The sequence below is a fragment of the Bubalus bubalis genome, chromosome 4, assembly GCF_019923935.1.
Source record: "Bubalus bubalis isolate 160015118507 breed Murrah chromosome 4, NDDB_SH_1, whole genome shotgun sequence".
NCBI classification, from domain to species: Eukaryota; Metazoa; Chordata; class Mammalia; order Artiodactyla; family Bovidae; genus Bubalus; species Bubalus bubalis.
In genome coordinates, this window is record NC_059160.1 from 49050220 (window position 1) to 49072458 (window position 22239).

General features: G+C 41.8%; 1 protein-coding gene across 2 annotated transcripts; it reads right to left on the reverse strand.

The window, feature by feature from the left end:
* Nucleotides 1-1228: 1228 nt before the first annotated feature.
* Nucleotides 1229-21431, reverse strand: FBXO7 (F-box protein 7). 2 transcript variants are annotated; one of them, XM_006069556.4, is made up of 9 exons: nucleotides 21077-21431; nucleotides 16152-16446; nucleotides 12146-12373; nucleotides 10707-10848; nucleotides 9558-9641; nucleotides 7254-7349; nucleotides 5302-5478; nucleotides 4938-4975; nucleotides 1229-3146 (listed from the first exon to the last, which is right to left on the reverse strand). In XM_006069556.4, exons 1-9 carry the CDS (start codon nucleotides 21193-21195, stop codon nucleotides 2757-2759), a joined length of 1569 nt encoding a protein of 522 aa, XP_006069618.2. In that variant the 5' UTR covers nucleotides 21196-21431; the 3' UTR covers nucleotides 1229-2756. The 2 variants fall into 2 exon arrangements, with proteins under 2 accessions (XP_006069618.2, XP_006069617.2); XM_006069555.4 differs by lacking the exon at nucleotides 21077-21431 and adding an exon at nucleotides 20829-20979 and having other exon boundaries at nucleotides 16152-16294.
* Between the last annotated feature and the right edge of the window lie 808 nt (nucleotides 21432-22239).

Consider the following 22239-nt stretch of genomic DNA (forward strand, 5'->3'; position numbering starts at 1 on the left):
GTTTTATAGTACATGGTGCTTCTGGTTATCACTATGTCCTTCCATCCCCACTACACACACATACACACACACACACGCCACACAGCGCATCCAAACAATGCACACACACACCACACAGAGCGCATCCTAACATTATAAGGCCATGAAGAGGTGTGCTGGAGAACCAGTTTTGGACCCATCAAAGTTTCAGGGTGACTTTCAACCTAGACCCAATTAAAGCCATACGGCCTCTGGTGGACACTTTGTTAAAAGCTAATCTATAGCTCAGATATTACAAGATTCCACAGGGAAAAGAAAATGTCAACACCCCTAATCCTTTACCTGTACATTAAGCCACTAAAGGTGACATGGCCTCTGGAAAATATTATTGGCTGAACTTTCTTCACTGTGATGGGGGAAAAAAGACAATACACATGTGTAGCCCAAAAAAAACAAAAATTCACATGTATGTAGGACTCTAACATTCTTGCATCACACAACATTCCAAGCCATTTCCTTATATGCAAAACCGATTTTTAAAAAAACAGGAAGACATTGGCAATATTCCTATTTTCTGCAGACACTAACAGTGTTTTACTCCTGTTCTGTGATTCGGACTTTACTCTGTCACTGTAGCATGTTTCTATGGTTGGTTGTATGCTGAGATGTTTGTGTTTGACCTTTTTCTTGTTGTAGGCAAAATAAACTTGAATTTTGTGTACTTTAAGTCTCAAAAGCAAAATATTCTACAAATGACGAGGCTTTCTTTGCAGAACAAGTACCTGAGCAGCACTCAAAGCACTGTACTTTGTTGTTGGAAGACGTCGTCTACTTACAGGTTAGGCTCCAAGGATTCAAAACCCAAGGAAAAAGAACCCAAGCTCCACTCCAGAAGCAGCCAGAAACAGGAGTCCCTAACAACCCAATGGTGGCCAAAAAGCACTGTTTTGGAGCCCAGAAGTTCCGGCACAGAGCCTGAGGAGCAGCTGCAGAGAGAGGAGGGAGGGGCTGAGCTGGCGGGGGTCCATTCACCTCACATCCAGTTCAACCAAACTGGCTCTGCTTGTGTTCATTCCATAAATCAGGCTTTTGCAAATAATTTCACGTGAAGAAAGGGTGCCACTACAAAATAAAAATAATCCCCTGCAGCAATCTGATGACAATGAATAGCTTCTCTGATCATTTTCAAATGTCCAAGTAATATTTTAATATTACATATCTTTCTGTAATAAAAGTCAAGACTGCCATGTAATTTACTTAATATTTTATTCGGGTATGGAACATTATCAATGTGTAACCTGCATTCTAGACAGTAACTGAGAGAGGGGATGTCAGGAACCATATTCCCAAGGCCAACCCTGTCAAGCAAGTAACCTGTGAGCCATACCACTCCTGGAGCTTTAACAACTAGGTTGGTGCAAAAGTAATTACAGTTTTGCATTGTTAAACATTGCTGTTTGATATTGGAATATTCTTAAATAAATGTGGTTATGTTGTACATCATTTTAATGTGCATTTCTCACTTTATATTTTTTTGCTAATGACTTACTTTATATTTTAGAATAGGGAAATGATGTTAGACGAAAAGCTAATTTGAGTGATTTTCTTATTCAAGATGGGTCGAAAATGGGTCATCAGGCAGCAAGAACGACTTGCAACATCGACAACACATTTGGCCCAGGAACTGCTAACAGTGCAAGTGGTGGTTCAAGAAGTTTTGCAAAGGACACGAGAGCTTTGAGGATGAGGAGCACAGTGGCCAGCCCTGGGAAGGTGACGACAACCAATTGAGATGATCATCGAAGCTAATCCTCTTACAACTACAGGAGGAGTTGCTGAAGAACTCAACGTCAACCATTCTATGGTCATTCAGCATTTGAAGCAAATTGGAAAGGTGAAAAAGCTCCATAAGTGGGTGCCTCATGAGCTGACCAAAAATCAACAACATCGTCATTTTGCAGTGTCATCTTCTTATTGTAGCAACAACAAACCATTTCTTGATCAGATTGTGATGTGATGAATAGTGGGTTTTATACAACTGGCGACAACTAGTTTAGTGGTTGGGCTGAGAAGAAGCTCCAAAGCACTTCTCAAAGCCAAACCTGCACCAAAAAAATGCTCATAGTCACTGTTAGGTGGTCTGCTGCCCATCTGATCCACCACCAAATTTCTGAATCCTGACGAAACCATTACATCTGAGATGTATGCTTAGCAAGCCGATGAGATGCCCTGAGAACTGCAATGCCTGCAGCTGGTACTGGTCAAGCATGGGCCCAATTCTCTATGACGACACCTGACCACATGTAGCACAACCAACACTTCAAAAGTTGAAGGAATTGGGTTATGAAAGTTTTGCCTCATCTGCCACATTCACCTGACCTCTTGTCAACCACCACTTCTTCAAGGATCTGAACAACTTTCTGCAAGGGAAATGCTTCCACAATCAGCAGGAGGCAGAAAATGGTTTCCAAGAGTTCACCGAATCCCAAAGCATGGATTTTTATGCTACAGGACTTCTCATTTGCAAAAATTTGTTGATTGTAATGGTCCTATTTTGATTAATAAAGACGTGTTTGAGCCTAGTTATGATTTAAAATTCATGGTCCGAAACCGCAATTATGTTTGCACCAACCTTAATATGTCTATAAAAGGTTTCTGTGAGTCCATGTCCCACCATCGCAATCAGAAAACAATAGAGGTAGCACCCCAGCAAAATGACATCTGTAGTTTTAAAGAAACAAAACCAAAACAAGCTCCAGAGTGAGGTAACAAATCAGTCACATGAATGGTAGCCGGCTGTCAGTTGGCCAACCCCTGCTGGGTCTTAGGGGAAATCTGTCACTGGGGCCACCTCGCCCTGGCAAGATGGGGTTAGGACCTGGAAGTGGGCCCACTGGGTCAAAACGTGGTCTGAGTGGGGGGAACTGGCTGGGTGTTTCCCCAGGCCCAGGGATGAGTGAATTGATTGGGTCCCCAACATAGGGAAGGGTTAGTCTTTGATCATATTCACCACCGATAATTCCTGGAGGGAGGAGAGAACTGGGAGGAAAAGGTCTGGGGTGCAAGGGGCTGGGGTAGAATGGAATGGGGTGGGGTGATGACGGCAAGAACATCACATGCCGCCCTCTCTGGGCTTCTTTCCTTTGTTTGTACCTCTTCTTGTACAGCTGCAGACAGATAAGAACAAGACATAATGAGTGAGGTGGACACTTCCCCAAAGTTCCAGTTGCCTTTCATTGTACACATGTATATATACTTTTCTTTTCCCACAGTACGGAGGCAGACAAAGAAGCTAGTGCACTGAAGGGAACTTTTACCAGTTTCTACCTGCAAGAATAAGGTAGTAGCTGTGAACACAATGCCAAAGGAACTCTTGTCTTTAACCACACTGCAACTCAGCCATTGTGCCAATCTGGAGTAACAACACATCCAGAGAAGGGATAAATGAGTGACATGGACTCTCAGGACTGCAATCTAGCACTCTCAAGCTGATATGAATTTCACATCAGCCTTTGCTGAAAATGGAAAATTTTAATTGTTGAAAATATCATGCCATAGAGTATAAAAAGTTACGGTATTGGCAGGGAAGGGTGGGGGCGGTCAGTACTTAAGTTCCCTTTCTCACCTAAATTATGTCCCTAATAGACCGCAATTTAAATAACAAAATAGATGACTATTTCGGAGGGTGGAACATATTCCTATCTGCAAATAAAACAATATAACTTATTTTTTTCATAACTTACTATTCTAACTAGCCAAACAGCTGAAGACTGCTGCTGCTGCTAAGTCACTTCAGTCGTATCCGACTCTGTGTGACCCCATAGATGGCAGCCCACCAGACCCCCCTGTCCCTGGGATTCTCCAGGCAAGAACACTGGAGTGGGTTGCCATTTCCTTCTCCAGTGCATGAAAGTGAAAAGTGAAAGTGAAGTCGCTCAGTCATGTCCAATCCTCAGCGACCCCATGGACTGCAGCCTACCAGGCTCCTCCGTCCATGGGATTTTCCAGGCAAGAGTACTGGAGTGGGGTGCGAAGACTACCCCAGCACAAAAACAACTCAGTTTTGTTTTGTTTTGTTTGACTACAAACAGGAGCCTATATTAAGTAAAGGTGAAAATAATCATCATGCTAAGATTTTCTCCTGTGTAATTACTAAGGAAAACAGTGGAAACAGTGGCTGACTTTATTTTTCTGGGCTCCAAAATTACTGCAGATGGTGATTGCAGCCATGAAATTAAAAGACACTTACTCCTTGGAAGGAAAGTTATGACCAACCTAGACCGCATATTAAAAAGCAGAGACATTACTTTGTCAAAAAAGGTCCGTCTAGTCAAGGCTATGGTTTTTCCAGTGGTCATGTATGGATGTGAGAGTTGGACTATAAAGAAAGCTGAGTGCCGAAGAATTGATGCTTTTGAACTATGGTGATGGAGAAGACTCTTCAGAGTCCCGTGGACTGCAAGGAGATCCAACCAGTCCATTCTAAAGGAGATCAGCCCTGGGTGTTCATTGGATGGACTGATGTTGAAGCTGAAACTCCAATACTTCGGCCACCTGATGCAAAGATCTGACTCATTTGAAAAGACCCTGATGCTGGGAAAGATTGAGGGCAGGAGGAGAAGGAGACGACAGAGGATGAGATGGTTGGAGGGCATCACTGACTCAATGGACATGGGTTTGGGTGGACTCCAGGAGTTGGTGATGGACAGGGAGGCCTGGTGTGCTGCGATTCATGGGGTCGCAAAGAGTAGGACACGACTAAGTGACTGAACTAAACTGAACTGAAGGACAAAGTCTAAGGTAAAAGTTGAAAACATTTTCATTTACTAAAAATTAGCAATAGACTCGAAACAGATTGTATTATATTATAATAAAAGTTGAAAATACGCCCTTAACATATTAATTCACTCATTATTTCCATGCTACAGACATCAGCCTTGGTATTTACAAATACCTACTTCTTTCCAATCTGTGTCTCGACCTCTGATACTACCATCTACAAAGAAAAAAGAAAACATAAGGATTTTAAAACATTTCATTCATCCAGCATTAAACTTGTCTTACCTCAATTTTCTATACTAAAAGAATCTACTTGGTCTAAAGGACTGTTTATTCTTGCAGAGAACACAAACATGAATGGGGAGAGCTTTGTGGCACAGGCAGAGGTAATGAGGCTTAGAATCTCTTTATAATAAGGCTATGCTATGACTATTTCCTACTCTTTTAAAAAAGCCCACAACTTAAAACTTCTGGCCAGCTGAGTAATTAAGCCCTCAGTAACAAAGAACACTTTTCTTGTTAGCAAGCCATCATGGAAATCACCTCGAAAATCCCGCAGATACAAACACCTCCACAGAAGTTGATCATTTGAAGTAATACAGAGGTCACGACAAACTGCAGACAGAGACAGGACAGAACGAACGTCCAAAAGTCGGAAGATCCGCAGTTTCAGCTCCAACGGGAGGACTACCAACCCGAATACATCTGGTAGGTTCAGTGCTAGAAGGAAAAAGAGAATAGATCTCACTGAGTAAAGAACATCCAGTTTTCCTCACATCAACCAAAGTGGCCAACTTTGTAGAGAGATTATAAATTAGATGGTATTCTCCAGTTATCCAGGCATAAGTCATCTATAACAAACTTTTATCCCCCGGTTGACTATATTACTACTACTAACTCTAAGCCCCTTATTCTCTTTATATTTTACTAGAGAGACAAATTACTTTGTAATACAGATCAAATGAATAACTATGATAATTTTTAAATACTAGTCAATGGCCTCCTTTGTTTCAAGATATATTCAGTACAACAAAAAATTCTCTACTCAACTACAGAAAATGGATAATTCATTGGCTTTTACAATTGGTTCCCAATGCTACCACTTACTGTGTGCCTTTGGACAAGTTATTTAAGCTCCAACTCAATTTCTCATCTGTAAAATGGGTTAATACTATACCTCCCTCACTGAGTTGAGAATTAAATGTGTAAATACATATAGAGTGCTCAGAACAATATCTGGCAAGCAATAAGCACTTGAGTGTTAGATTACTATTATTTGATATCTAGCAGGCTGAAAAAGAAAGGAGGGAGACAAATTCAGAAGCAAAACCAAGAAAGGAAAAGAATAATATATTCCAAAGTCAAGTGACAATTATTTTTTGATTATTAGCTACTTTGCATATAGGGATACTATTCTCCACTAGCAAAGATAACCAAAATCCAATGCAAGGTTTTAAAATTCACATTATTCTTTTCCCTCACCATCAACCAAAGAAGAAAACTATGGTTGTAACAGCCTTGGCACCATGCCACTTGAGACCTAAAATACTATTTTTCTACATACAGACAGCAGATAAAAGTCACAAATCTATCTCTAAAAACCTGAAATTATTTATCAGCCAAAGACTGTGGTAGATTATGACTCCACATATTATTTTCTACCCTGTGTTTCCCCATCCCACTATCACTTGTTTTGTCCACTGAAATGAGAGTGCAAGCGGCACACTATTTCTGAATTAAAGCTTTAAGAACCAACACATGGTCACGGGTCCTCTTTCCCCTGTGCTACGAAAGAGCAAGTCCTAGATAAGGACCTCTCACCACTTTTTCAGCTAAACGTAACCCACACACAACATGTACCTGAGTGAGAAATAAATGTTCAATTTAAGTCACTAAGATTTTAAAATATTTTTTACTACTGATAAAACACAAAAAGAAAGCTTATTAATACAAAGATTTTGACTGAATTATAAACCTTGCTGAATTACAGTTTCATCACCTATAAAATGAGAATAAAATCCACTTCAAAGTTGTTAGCAGTAAGTAAGAATACATGTCAAATATCCAAAGTCCCTAGGCACAGAGTCCTAATAAATAGCTTTTTAAAAAGTAGACCTAATTTACAGGCCATAGATTATTTATATATGTATTTATCGAACACCAATTATGGGCCAGGCCCTGTGCTAGGCCATGAGAATACAAAAGTGAGTAAGACATATTTCCCTGCTTTCAGGGTAATTCATAACCTTAGGTAAAAAGAAATCATGTGAAAAATTATGATACAGTAGAAAAAGGGCTATAATAAAGATACATATAAAATGCAGTGAAGATACAAAGAGGACGTGAATAGCAATTAAGGAATTAGCATTTAAGCTTAAAAGAGCAGAATTTCACTAGGAGCAGAAAAGAGGGAAGAGTCACATGTCATCCTTGAACACATGTGAACCTCCGATCCCTTCCAGCCCTTCAGCCTGTGATAACTTATCATTTCTCACCTTGCCGGGTAAAAGCCAGAAGAGGATACACCAGCTGGTCTTTGAAGAGGCGAGAGAGTTTCTGAAGATCTTTGTATATCATGGCTACATTTTCCCCTAGAATATTTTTTAAATGAAAAGTCAAAACACAATAGCAAATGGAAAAACTTGAAATGGTGTCCTCTACTTCTGCCAAACCAAATCAAAGTGCTAAGTACGTTTTCACAAATAATTCCTAAAGAGAAATGAACTAAAGTCTCCAGTAGACGAGGAAGTATACACTGTGTAACTCTGAAGGCTGAATTCTCTTCAAACAAAATCTTTCTTTAATGGACCTACTAAAGAAGTGATTAGGACTTTATAAATAAAAGGATAAAAAATAGTACAGAGCATATACTAGGTACTATAAGCCACAGTAAAAATGATTTAAATGACTTGTCAAATGAGCAGCATACTCCTACCCAAAATACAAAGTACATACTGAAAATACTAAATTAATATAATCCGTAAACTGGTGGCTCCCTGATGGCTCAGGGATAAAGAACCCTCCTGGAGTGCAGGAGACGCAGGGGACAATAGCTCAATACCGGGGTCAGGAAGAGCCCCTGGAGGAGGAAAACGGCAACCCGCTCCAGTGTTCTTGCCTGAAAAATGCCATGGACAAAGAAGCCCGGTGGGCTACAGTCCGACAAAGAGTCGGACGCAACTGAAGTGATTTAACACGCATTCACATAAACTTGTAATCTAACGGTATTAACTTTCTTCCTCCTTTTTCACTTCTTTATTCCTTACTTAACATAAATCAAATCATCTGAGCGACATTCCTATAAACACTGTTCTTAAAAAATAGGCTCAGGAGCCAAATCTACTCCAATCCTAAATTCTACTATTTATTAACTCTGTGTCCTTGAAGTAATTTAACCTCCTCTAGACCTGTTTCCTGATCTAGAAAATGGGCATAAAAGTCTCTACTGCTGTAATGTAGAGTATTTCTACTCCCCACAGTAAGGACCTCCATAGTACAGAGATGAATATACAGTGTTGTAGCCAAGGACTCTCAAGTTTTTCTGGTCTTAATGGTAAGACCATCTGTACAGATTCATCAGTCTAGTCCATGCATTCTCAAAAGAAACAATACTGCCTCCAACCAAGCAAAAATCCTAGCTATTACATTGGTTTGTGACCCTCAAAAGGGCCATAGTATACAAACAAACATATAGTATATCTATGAAATTAAAATTTCATCAGGGAGAATGATTTGGGAGTTGGGGTGGGGGATTGTGTACAAAGCCTCCTTAGGGGATTGATAATGAAAAAATGGTTGAGCAACACTGGCCTGGTATGACATTAATTGTTCACAGACCATTAAAAATACATATTCTGAGGTCTCCCTTTCCTCATCAACTTCAGTTCATATAAGTTAGTCTCTCAGAGTCTGATCTCCCCTGGGAACTGACAAAATTAAGTCTCAAGGCCTTCAGAGCAAAGATCTAGATCTAAGCAGCCTATCCAAAAGACACTGCTGTAAATGCCATTTCCCTGCTGTATCACACCAGTCCCCACCCCCACCCCCGCTTTTAAAACCCGCCTGAATTGACTATGAGGACAAAATGAAAAATACATCCATAAAGGCACATGTCCAGCAAAAAACAAGTACTCCAAAAGATGTTAATTCCCTTACCACCTCATCTCTTCTCTTTCAACTGCCTACATGTCAGTTACACTTGAGGTTTAACTGAAAAAAGAAAAACTATCTTCTTTGCATCTATTAGTATTATAGAATACAAGCAAAATCACACCTAGAATAAAAATTTTTGAAGTTCCACTCTGTATAAAACAGTAACCAAATTTATGTAAGTTTAAGCAAACGTTTTGAGTACAGTTTTTCCTTTTAATGATCTTCCATAATGAAGTTGTATTGTATGGCTTCCACAAAACACAGTTCCTCTCCATACTGGTTAAATGCAAGGCTAGAAAAATTCAAAGATTTAGTTCAGAAATTATGAAGCATCAATCCTGTGTAATGCATTACATAATAGCATCATTCCATAATGATGCTAAATATAATTTGGTGGTCCACTTATATATTTATACGGCATAATGGCAGTGTATAACTATAATTTAGCATCCAAGACCCTAAGAGAAACAGGAAAGAAACTGAAACTCTGTAACATTGTCTTGTATTTGCTTTAGGCTCAGCCAGAAATTTTAAGTCTTTGAACATTATCTTTCTGTTGTTTTGTTTTGTTTTTTCTTTCTTTTTTTTTTTTTTTTGCGTGAACCTCTTAAACCTTTATCCCAAAAGCTAAATCATTGTTACAATACCTGATTCCTCTTTGCAAATAAAAGATTCTGGCAGCAGCTGCAGTCTTTTTACACTTCTAACCTCACTGTTGATTTTTAGGGTAGCTGAAATAGCAAAAGAAAGATGATGAAAAAGTTCTGTCATTTCATCAGCTGCTTCACTTTTTCGTATGGACTTGCATTCACTCCCTTGCCCCCAATATACAGACACATTATACAAACAAACTGCTCTCCGCTTAATTCCTTCCCTCACAGCAAAGTCCAAAGTGCAAACCTGCAATCACGTCAAGCAAAACACCATTTTTAAAAACTACAGTAGACACCTTTATATGAAACCCAGTTAAGTACTACCAACAGCAGCTTATTAATAATTGAAAGATATGCAACAAGGTTAAAAGACAGTTAAACACAATACAATCATTATTTGTAACGAGGTCACTAAAAACTCCATTTATTTTTTATTTAACCCTTGGCAATGAGTCTTCCCTTGTTTATTAAAAGAATTCTGCTAGCCTTCACAGTATCATCTCTCTCTAGACCCAGAGAACCAATATTCTTGACATCACCAGAAGGTTCATTTTTTAATCCTGTACACAAAGGCGCACTTCATCTCATTCTGTGAAAGAACCAGTGATGTGCTCGTGCACATGTGCACTGAGCAGGACGTCTTGGGTAAAGGAAAGATTTAAGGACACACTGCTCCTTTTCAAAGAACCAGGCCTGCCTGGAATGCTTCTGGAATGGCTGTCTGCCACTAAGTCCACAAGCAGCTGATTTGTCAAGAATTAGTAAAGGAACAAAACAGCAGAAACTAACACATTTAGCAGCTATTCTCTATATTAAGTATCTTAAGACTAGTAAATAAAGGTTAATATATTTTTGAAGTGTTGTTGAGCTGTTTTTATAAGAAACTGAAGCAAAAATTACAACCTCACATTCACTATTTGATAGCTGTGACCTTGCAAGTCAGGCTGTGACATAATAGCATGATTAGCCCTGTATTCTGTAACCTTTTGGCCCCCGTGTGATTAGTGGTCTGGGGATCAAACAAATTTGAGAAAGATTCCTAGCTGTATTGTGACAGCCAATCACTGAAGTGGCTGTGAAGCGTTTGGAGAGAAACATGTGAAGACCCATAAACTAACAAGCATGACTCTGCCAGCTAGTTACCATTTATGACGATGAGGCTTCCCAAAGGCACACAGGTGAGCACAGCAGAGCCAGCCTCGCAGAGAGGGTGCGTGTACTGCAGCTGATACACGCCTCCCAACCTCCAGTTCTCCGGCATGGACGCAGCTTTGGCTTCAGTCCCCTGGGCAACGACATGAAATAGAGGGAAACAGACAGTGAAGGACAGGGCACTACTCTCAAGAAGATGAAAAGCACGAGAGGCCCCTAACCTGTCTGCAAATAAGCATTCCATTCAGTCCCTTTAATAAAGTTTATCAAATCATTAATAAAACTGTGATAGAAAAAAAAATGTTACATTATCCACCATCAAAAGTTTGGTCCAAATAGATAAAATACCAGAGTTAGAGACTGAGTTCTCACTTCAAAATTTCACTTCTCTGCCTAGCAGAGCCATATCATTATTCAAGAGCCCACTCAAATGCCACTTCTTTTGTGAAGCCTTTTTCAAAACAAATCCACCCTCTGACCCTCTAACATTCTGTTCATATTTCCATTGCAATGCTTCTATTATTTATCATAATACATTATAATTTGCTTTTTACTTGTTTCTTTCTTCCCACTTACAGACTCCTTGAGGATAAAGACTGTCCCAGTATCTATATATTCTAAATCCTGACTCAGCACATGGATGGTCCCCGTGTTCGCCAATCACTGAATTACTCTACATCTTGTTACTCATAACATGGCCCACAGATCAGCAGCATTGTTATTATGTGGAGAATGCTCACTACTACCTCAGGCTTATGCTCACTACTATCACCCTAGACTTATTCAATCAGAATCAGCATTTAATAAGATCCCTTAGGTATTCTTATGCACATTAAAGTTTGAAAAACTTCTAAAGGTTCTCCTTTGTGAATCTCTGGCATGGCATCCTCTACACATATATGTTTCTCCTACAATTTAGCCAACCCAATGTACCAGTCTGTTACTTGCCTTTCTCCTGCATTTGGACAGTGAGCAAGCTGGGAGCAGAGACAAAGCACTGCACCTGGCGCTGGCTGGTATGTGCTGACTGGCTAAGGACTGAATGAATGTGAGCGACAGCAACGTAAGAACAAAGTCCCTCTTCCTAACTGAATCGTGTTAAGGTTAGTGGCAATTCACAGAACACTAACATAGAAACATAACCCGGTGAGCCATCTATCTAGTCATACACAATCCACATGCACTGACCACATATTATCATATATAATCTTTTGGGTTTTTTTAAACCATAGATGTCACAATACTAACTAAAAGCTGACAAGGAAATAAAGGAGGAAAAAAGGAAAGAAGGAAGGGAACATTGACTGCCTACTGGTATGCTCAGCATTGTCTTTGACAGTTTACATTAATACCCAGACGCATTTAAGAAAGAAATCTAGAACACGACCCCTTTTCTAACAGGAAACTTTTGTTTTCGGCAGTAATCTCACCTGAGGTATGTAACCCGACTCCAACATGAGAAGATGTATGGATACTATCAGGGCATCGCAGGGGTTCGAACAGTCAGCTGACTGATACAGGATCTCCAATGAATGTGGCACTTGCCCTTCTACTGATTCGCTGCAGAGCATTGGCTCTGCGAGATAGAAACCTGTGCCCTCCTCCACATCCACAACATCTGGAACTGACTCAGCTTCAAAATGCTGACCAGGCCCCGACTGAAAAGGGTAACAAAAACAATGAATTAATTAAACAGACTTTTTTTTCACAGTATATTTTGTATCCTAAGTGAACTGAGATTAGAGCTCAGAGCTAAAGCACATTACTGAGCTCAGAAATGGTACACATTTTCTGTGAGGGCTCCTAAACCATGAATAAGCCTGCAATCTGCTCCTCCCTCCTGAGTATCTTGTGTGCATGCTCAGTCAGTCGTGTCCGACTCTTTGTGATCTCAGGGACTGTAGCCCACCAGGTTCCTCTGTCCATGGGGTTTCTTTTTGATCTCCATTAATTTTGGAAGGAAAGTTATGACCAACCTAGACAGCATATTAAAAACCAGAGACATTACTTTGCCAACAAAGGTCCATCTAGTCAAGGCTATGGTTTTTTTTCCAGTAGCCATGTATGGATGTGACAGCTGGACTATAAAGAAAGCTGAGCGCCGAAGAATTGATGCTTTTGAACTGTGGTGTTGGAGAAGACTCTTGAGAGTTCCTTGGACTGCAAGGAGATCCAACCAGTCCATCCTAAAGGAGACCAGTCCTGGGTGTTCATTGGAAGGACTGATGTTGAAGCTGAAACTCCAGTACTTTGGCCACCTGATGCGAAGAGATGACTCATTTGAAAAGACCCTGATGCTGGGAAAGATTGAGGGCAGGAGGAGAAGGGGACGACAGAGAATGAGATGGTTGGATGGCATCACTGACTCAATGGGCATGAATTTGGGTAAACTCCAGGAATTGGTGATGGACAGGGAGGCCTGGTGTGCTGCAGTTCACGGGGTCATAAAAAGTCGGACACAACTGAGCGACTGAACTGAACTGAATTTTGGTTGATATGCCAAAAACCTGAAAATCATTCTAGACTTCCCCCTCAACCTTATAAGCCCCACCTCAACATAAGTAGTCATCCAAGTTCCACTGAATCTATCTCCTAAATCCCTCTAAAATCTGCCCCTTTCTACCCCAGTGGTACTTCAGACTCATTTATCTCCTAACCTCCAGCAACAGCCTCCCCAGGTATCCCTGGACTCCACTTTCTCGTCTCCCAAGACACTCCACCCACTGCTGCCAGAGTTTTCTGACAACTGAGAATCCAGTTATGTCTGATATCCCAACTTAAACTTGCCAGTACTTCCCCTAAGCAGACAGCACCACTGGGCCTATATTGTGCCTTGGAACATGATCCTAAATATTCTTAGGAAAGAAGAGGTCTACAATCAAATGAGTATGGAAAATGCTACATGTCACAGCCGCCTAACCTCACCCTCCATATCCACAAAATACATTCTGGCATTATAAAGCTCTGAGAAGTCCAGGAATAATAGAAAGCATGCCCAACATTTAACCAAGAAACACTATCCTCCTTCCTCGACATTCAGCATCCCCATAACACTTACTTTTAATCTCATGAGACAAGTTTTCCATAGAGGACATGCTGAGAAATGCAGGTCTACAAAATAAAGTCCAAACTCCTAAACCCCTTGGCGTACAAGGCCCTTCATCACCTGACCCCTGACTGTATCAAGTTCACGTTCTGCAGTCCCTCCCTCTCCATTCTGGTATTCCCCCACCTCCTCAAGTATTACAATAGACTATCTTTCTAGCTTGCAAAGGCCTTGATTATCGCACTTCACCACCCTGTATTGCAATTTTCTGATTTCATGGCTATATCCTACCATGACAAGAAGCTTAGAAAGGAATAGACATGTCACCCACTTTTGTAACACAAGAACAGTACCTGGCACACAGTAGGTACAATAAATGCTTGCTGAACAAATGATGAAAGACAATATCTTACAATTTCATGTTTTTCAGTGTTTTCTAATTTATCCCAAACAAAAATAACCAAGACAGATGAGGCAAGACACCTTTTTATACTTGCTATAATTTTGATTCAGATTAAATAATATAACCAAGGTTACCAGCTAATAAAAATTTGAAATGATCTAAGATCTCCAGACTCATAGTTTGGAGCTTTTTGACATAATACACTGCTTCAGTCAGACTGAGTTACCTACATTAATTTTACTCAGAAAGACTACTTCTTAGGTATGTGCTCAACTCTTAATGCAAAGCCCATGTTTCTTCTTTTTAAGTTTATTTCCATTAGAAAAAGAGCAGAAGAAAGTAAAGTTACATTTTATGAGTGAAATAGTGGAAGAATGTAAGGGACCAAGTGGCTGTTCTTTCAAAATCCTTGAGGATCTGAGCCCTGATGGCTTGTAGAGTAGACCCACATTCACCTGTTAAAAACCCAGGGGACAATGACAATCCACACTACCCAAAATAAAGCTCCTAAAAGGCTCCTTCCTTTGAGGAAGGAGACAATACTCATTAAAACCACTTACCTGATGAAATTATGAATTACAGGCATACCTGGAAATGTTGCAGGCTGGGTTCCAGACCATTGCAAGAAAGCAAATATTGCAATAAAGTAGGTCACAAACTTTTTTGGTTCCCCAGTGCATATAAGAGGCATGTTACACTATATGGCACTTATTAAGTGTGCAGTAGCATTATGTCCGGAGAAGGCAATGGCACCCCACTCCAGTACTCTTGCCTGGAAAATCCCATGAACGGAGGAGCCTGGTAAGCTGCAGTCCATGGGGTCGCTAAGAGTGGGACACGACTGAGCGACTTCACTTTCACTTTTCACATTCATGCATTGGAGAAGAAAATGGCAACCTGCTCCAGTGTTCTTGCCTGGAGAATCCCAGGGACAGTGGAGCCTGATGGGCTGCCATCTATGCAGTAGCACAGAGACGGACACGACTTAAGCAACTTAGCAGCAGCAGCAGCATTATGTCTAAACAATGCAGACACCCTTAATTAAAAAACACTTTATTGCTAAAAAATGCTAACCATCATGTGAGTCTTCACTGAGTCATAACCTTTTTGCAATAATAACATCAAAGATCACAGATCACAAATCATAAAAAAATATAAATGTCAAAATATTTTTAAAATGACAAAAATATAATTTAAAAGGTGTAAAAATATAATGACAAAAATGTTTAAACTATTGTGAGAATTACTAAATGTGACAGAGATAGAAGCGAGCAAATGCTGTTGGAAAAATGACACCAACAGACTTGCTTGACAGTTTCCACAGACCTTCGGTTTGTAAAAAACACAGTGTCTGCAAAGCACAGTAAAACTGAGGTATGTCTGTATATACGCTCTTTGCTTCTTATGCCTAACTTTTGGCCATTTATTACTTACTGACAGATGTGTGGGAGAGAATATATGTGAGAAGAATGTTTTTAAAGGTTACCCTAGGCCAATAATGACATGGGAGGAAGATATCAAAACCCTCTGGTGAGCTTATCAAACTTTACACCCACTCCATGAGAACCACAGGCACTCTGAGCCACCCTGATATAAATACTTATCATATTCTTCATGCGTGTGGAAACGAGAAAACTGTTTAGCACCACCTCTCTAAACAGATCATTTGTCACATGTCACTGACAAGTGAGTGGACAAGTGACTGTAATGCAATTTAGAGCTAGTATTGGCACCTGATACCATACTCTCCCTGTTTCTCTTTAAAGATTCAATCAGTACTAGATGAATTCCCAAATACAATGAAATAAGGAATGTGTAAATCAACTATACTTAATAAATTAAGATTAATTAAAATTAAAAAAAATTTCTATAAGAATATAATCTTTAGTCTACTGATGGTAATCATCCTGACTGGTACAGAATTCAGTTGAGCTATTCAGTATGATTTATCAACCACTCTGTTTCCTGTTTCGATATTAATACCCACCGCACTGCCGTCATGCCAGACTTCAGACTGGGCTGCCTGTTCCTGGAGCGAGGCATGCAGTTGTGCATCCTGTATGCTGGACTGACTGGAGCTGGCGGCCAAAGAGGGTTGGTCATTATTCTGGAGTGAGGAATGCTCTGAAACTGTGGATGAAGGTAAGTTAGGTGCTGCAATGGCATCTTCAAGAATCAAACATAGCAAGTCCCCAGAAACAATCCCATATGAAGCCAAGGTCTCTTCATCTCCAGTGAGGGCATCCTTGTTGTTCAATGTAATTGCAAACCGGGCATCGGAACTGCCAAGAAAGATGAATAAGGACAGTAAGAGCTACCTACTGCCGTCAGCCCCAGTATAATACATTTGAAACATATGCAGAGTACACGGTATGGCCCCAGCAACACCAATGAAAACAAAACAAAACACAGATAAAAAGAAAGCCAAAGTCTAGGAAAACTATCAAAATTATTTGTTCTTCTCGCTAAATGCCTACGTTACAGATTCCAGCCTGAGGGACAGGATCAGTAATTCTCTATCATTAATCCATGTTTTCATCAATTCTAAGATACATACTTTTTAATACTTTGTCATCTTTGGAAAAGGGATGCGTCTTAAAATCGATGACATATCACAACTTAATGGACAGCATTTTTTCATACAGTGTGACTTAAGAATGTGCATCTGAGGGCTGATGGCAACTGAGAGTCAATGAAATATATTCTTTTCAAAATACATATTATATCACATCATTCCTGTGCTGAGAACCCTCCAATGGCTTCTATTTGACCTTGGAATTGGCCTTAAAATGGCCTCCAAAGCCCAATATCTGACCTACCCCTCATCCTCTCGCTCACTGTTCTCCATCTACATGAGCTTTCCACTCCTTCCTCTAAAACAGATCAACCTCACTGCAGCCTCTGGGCCTGTGCATCTGCTCTTCCAGTTCTTCAAATGACTGACTCTTTCTCATCACCCAGGTCTCAACCCAAATGTCACCTCTTGAGAGATGCCTTCTACCCAACCTCCATCACTCTATTCCATTCTTGTGCTTTACTTTTATTGAAACATCACTAATGGAAATTATCATTTATTTGCTTATCATCTCTCTTCTACACCCATACCACTAGAATTTAAGTTTCATGAGATTGAGGACCTCATCTGTCTAGTTCAAAATTTCAACTCCAGCACTTGGCAAATAAAAAGTATTTATGGAACAGATGTAACCAACAAACATTAGATGAAAAGATCAAGATGAGGCTAAAATCAGGGCTAACTATCCAATATCCTTCCACAATAGTTAGCTTATGAAGGTTCCAAAATACTAGACCCATGTCCTAATGAGTATTCATAATCACAAAAAGTTAGATGAGTGCACATAGATGACTAAGTATAAATTCATCCCTCTTAACCCAGTAACAGGTTCACCCTTCTCACTGAGGTCTTACTTAGTCTTTTATGTGGAAAAAGTGAACTCGCTCCGTCATGTCCAACTCTTTGCGACCGCATGGACTGTAGCCTACCAGGGTCCTCCGTTCATGGGATTTTCCAGGTACGAATACCAGAGTGGGTTGCCATTTCCTTCTCCAGGGATCTTCCCGACCCAGGGATCAAACCCAGGTCTCCCACATTGCAGGCAGACGCTTTACAATCTGAGCCACCAGGGAAGTCCCTTCTATGTGGAAGACTACACACATCCAAAGACCCAGTGCTAAGCAAGCTAAGAGTTCAAATTAGGCTGAAGTAATGAACTCCCATCCTTTCTGCATCACAGATTATCTGATCTTCAGAGAATAATCATTTCATTACACACTGGTGAGGAATAATCAACACCATTGTAGAACATTTTATAAGACATTTATACTCAGCAATGCTAACTTCATTAACTTTTTGAGAGGTTAACAAAGGATGAAGTCCTTTGAAAACTGCTCTCTGTTTATTCATTTTTACAATGCTTGGTTTTCAAAAGTGCTCCCAGTAATTCATTTATGTTTTTCTTTCACGTGTAAATACATATTTTCTTACCAATTAAAGTGTCTTTGGTACAGAAATTATTGAAGCTTTCGAAACAACTCCTGCTTATGAGAAAATAAGTAGCTATGCCTCTGCTTTCAAATGTTTTGATAAATGTTGAAAATCAGCCAACTGCCCAGAAAAACAACATCCCATTTTTAGCAGGAAAAAAAAAAAAACACCTCAAATGAATTGTGTTTATGGATGATTTGTCACAGCATAAGGTTGGTTTTTTAAAATGATTATCTAGCACAATATTCGTTTAAATATTGATTCGTAAAAAAGGTAAAGAATTGTCTACTTAATAAAATGTTGGCCTCCCCTCCCCTTTAGTAAAAGACCTACTTTTAAAGTAACATATGGTTTTCCAGGAGAATGGTTAAAAAACAATCCTGTTTTCTGACACTGTGGGGGGTAAAAAATTAACTTCAGCAGGAAATGCCATCCTAGAAACTCCAGGCCTTTGAGAATTATTTTATGGCAATCTCAGATCCACTTGCTCAGCAAGGACACTTTAAAAGTAATAAAGTCTTAGGGACACATTTTTACATTGCCCATTTATTATAAAATGAACGTACTGTCAGAAGAATGAATTCACTTTCGCAAGCTGAAGCTTACATTCCTTCCGGTTAACCAGCCTCAACTGTAAAAACAAACTTAAAAGAGAAACTAACTTGGGCTCTTGAGTAAACAAAGCTAGTCATATTGGGTTTCACATCCTTTCCAGACTGTCCCACCTAATTAAAAAGTAATATGTATACATATATACAAGCTATTTTTAAAAGGGAAGTTAATTTTGATAATTTGTGGTGGGGTAATGATACCAGCAGGAGAAGGCAATGGCACCCCACTCCAGTACTCTTGCCTGGAAAATCCCATGGACAGAGGAGCCTGGTAGGCTGCAGTCCATGGGGTTGCAAGGAGTTGGACATGACTGAGCGACTTCACTTTCACTTTTCACTTTCATGCATTGGAGAAGAAATGGCAACCCACTCCAGTGTTCTTGCCTGGAGAATCCCAGGGACAGGGGAGCCTGGTGGGCTGCTGTTTATGGAGTCACACAGAGTCGGACACGACTGAAGCAACTTAGCAGCAGCAGCAATGATACCAGCATGCAAAACACTTAGGCTTAACATCAAGAAAAAACAATCAGATCAAATCAGATCATTCGCTCAGTCGTGTCCGACTCTTTGCGACCCCATGAATCACAGCACGCCAGGCCTCCCTGTCCATCACCAACTCCCGGAGTTCACTGAGACTCACGTCCATCGAGTCAGTGATGCCATCCAGCCATCTCATCCTCTGTCGTCCCCTTCTCCTCTTGCCCCCAATCCCTCCCAGCATCAGAGTCTTGTCCAATGAGTCAACTCTTCGCACGAGGTAGGCAAAGTACTGGAGTTTCAGCTTTAGCATCATTCCTTCCAAAGAAATCCCAGGGCTGATCTCCTTCAGAATGGACTGGTTGGATCTCCTTGCAGTCCAAGGGACTCTCCTTGTCTAACTCAATGAAACTAAGCCATGCCTGTGGGGCAACCCAAGACGGGCGGGTCATGGTGGAGAGATCTGACAGAATGTGGTGCACTGGAGAAGGGAATGGCAAACCACTTCAGTATTCTTGCCTTGAGAACCCCATGAACAGTATGAAAAGGCAAAATGATAGGATACTGAAAGAGAAACTCCCCAGGTCAGTAGGGGCCCAATATGCTACTGGAGATCAGTGGAGAAATAACTCCAGAAAGAAAAAACAACAGACGTGTCAATTACTATAACACTTAAAAGGAAGTCTGTCGGCATCTCATTTTCTGTATTTATGTTTTTAATTTGGAGGGAAAAAAGGCTTACTTCGAATGTAACGTCCTAAACTGAAAAATGAAAGGGTGAGAAGTTCATAATAAAACCTCATTTTACTGAATTTCCTAAAAATAAAATGTAAGTTTATAAAAGTCTTCTGAAAGGAGTCAGTTAACAGGTTTTCTTTTGAAGAATTCACCTAAAAAGCCCCAGTGAACACCTCTTGTATTTTTTCTCAGCACCAATTCCAAATTCGCTAGCTCAGTATTTGAAGAGGACCACCCTCACTTTTGTCCCTCTACTCCCAGGTTATGGTCTCCAGGATACCCAGGACAGCCTCATCTGCAACCCCATAAATACAGAATTTGATCCATTATTTCTCAACGTCACTGTCCCCAAACTGCAAGCTCTCCAGGGTCATCATAAGGCCAACGTTTACCATAGATTGCATTAAAAAAATTTAAAAAAGCAACATCTTGCCCAGGAAAATAATATTATTTGAAACAGACCGACATGCTGCACTTTGCAAAACTTTACAGAGGGGAAGTCAAAGTGCCCATAGCGGCGCCCGGCAGGTAAACACTTAACGGAGTTTTTAAGCGGACTGCAGGCTGTAGTCTGAAAGCGGTACAGGTTACAGGTGGCCTCTTATCTCCATACGAGATACGAAGCAGGTATTTAACTCCTAACACTTTACAAACTTTTTCACTGAAATATTCCGACAGCTGGAGATGGTGAACTTAAATCCCTGGGAGCCTGAAGAGGTTTAACCTAAGCCAAACCCGTAATTTCCCAGCTCACATCTCAAAAGACTCGAGAATTTTGCATCTTAGCCTATCCCTGGGTTCGTTTACTGCAAACACGGAAGCGAAGGCTCACCCTGGATGAGCTCGGAGCCCTCGGGACGCCGGGCCATGACCTCTGGGAGCCGGGACCCCGCGAGCTGCAGCCCTCGTTCCCGCTTGCGGCCTGGCCCGCGCGCATCACAGTCCCGGGGTGCGGGCCCCGCCCGCTAGCCGCCCCGCCTCACGTGACCGCCCGGCGCGGGCCCGCGCCACTGGGCGCTCCTCCCCGCCCTGCCGCGTCCCCACCGCCTCCCCCCTACCCCGCCTCTCCGCGGCGCCTACCTGTACCCCCAGGTAGGCAGGGCCTGGCTCAGGTAGGCGCGCAGCTGCCCCAGAGTCGGCTCCGCTTCTGGCATATCCAGCGGCCAGGTCCGCTTCTGAAGCCGGACCCGCAGCTTCATGGCGGCCGCGAGAGGACTCAGCGGCCCGGACCCCCGAGGCGGCGACGGTAACTGCGGAGCGGCCGGGGACCTCCCGCCTACAGCGGCCACTACCGTAGCTATGGAGATACTGAGGTGTAACCGACCGAGGACCCCGCCGAGCTGGTCTCTGGAACAGGCGCGCTCCGCCCCTTCTCTTGAGGGCGCCCCCTGGAGCCCACCGGCGAGCAGACCGCTGGCGGCCAACACGGGTCCAGGCCGCTCGGGAACTCACCATCGATGACTCGGCGCGCAACGGCGCCACCTGAGAGCGCGCTATGAGTTCTGCGCAGGCGTGGAGGCTGCCGCGGAGCGCCGGGGTCGCGGCACTCGTGCAATGGTGTCATTTGTCTCCGCCTTTCCTAGAGAAAGTTAACGCTGAAAGGGATACTGCTACTGCTGCTAAGTCGCTTCAGTCGTGTCCGACTCTGTGCGACCCCTGAGACGGCAGCCCACCAGGCTCCCCCGTCCCTGGGATTCTCCAGGCAAGAACACTGGAGTGGGTTGCCATTTCCTTCTCCAATGCATGAAAGTGAAAGTGAAGTCGCTCAGTCCTGTCCGACTCTTCGCGACCCCATGGAGTGCCGCCTACCAGGCTCTTTCGTCCATGGGATTTTCCAGACTGCAGTGGGGTGCCATTGCCTTAGAGATGCTACAGATCGAATTACTCGCCACTCCGCAAGGCCAGGTGTCCTGGTTCTTACTCCATTTCCTCCGTGGCTCCAGCACCGTTCGCACCCATCAGCACCTTAGGTTGAACCCAGATTCTGATAGTTTCCCACGTTACAGCAAACTTAAAACAATTTGTAGGGACTTCCTAGTGGGCCAGTGGCTAAGACTCCGCGCTCCCAAAACGGGGGGCCCGGTTCAATCCATGGTAAGGGAACTAGATTCCACATGCGGCCCAGACCCAGGGCGGCCAAATAAATATTTATTAAAAAAAAAAAAACATTGTAGCCGGTGATCTATGTCGGAGAGTATATTGGCAACCTGTCGCTGCCTAATAATCACCCCAAAGCTTAACCG

Coding starts and splice junctions, on each gene's coding strand:
- FBXO7 (XM_006069556.4), bottom strand. CDS start 21,195: ATGAAGCTGCGGGTCCGGCTTCAGAAGCGGACCTGGCCGCTGGATATG. Junction 12,374..16,151: donor TCTGGCATGACGGCAGTGCG/GTGGGTATTAAT, acceptor TACCCTTTTCAG/TCGGGGCCTGGTCAGCATTT. Junction 5,479..7,253: donor TCTGGCTTTTACCCGGCAAG/GTGAGAAATGAT, acceptor TTTTCCTTCTAG/CACTGAACCTACCAGATGTA.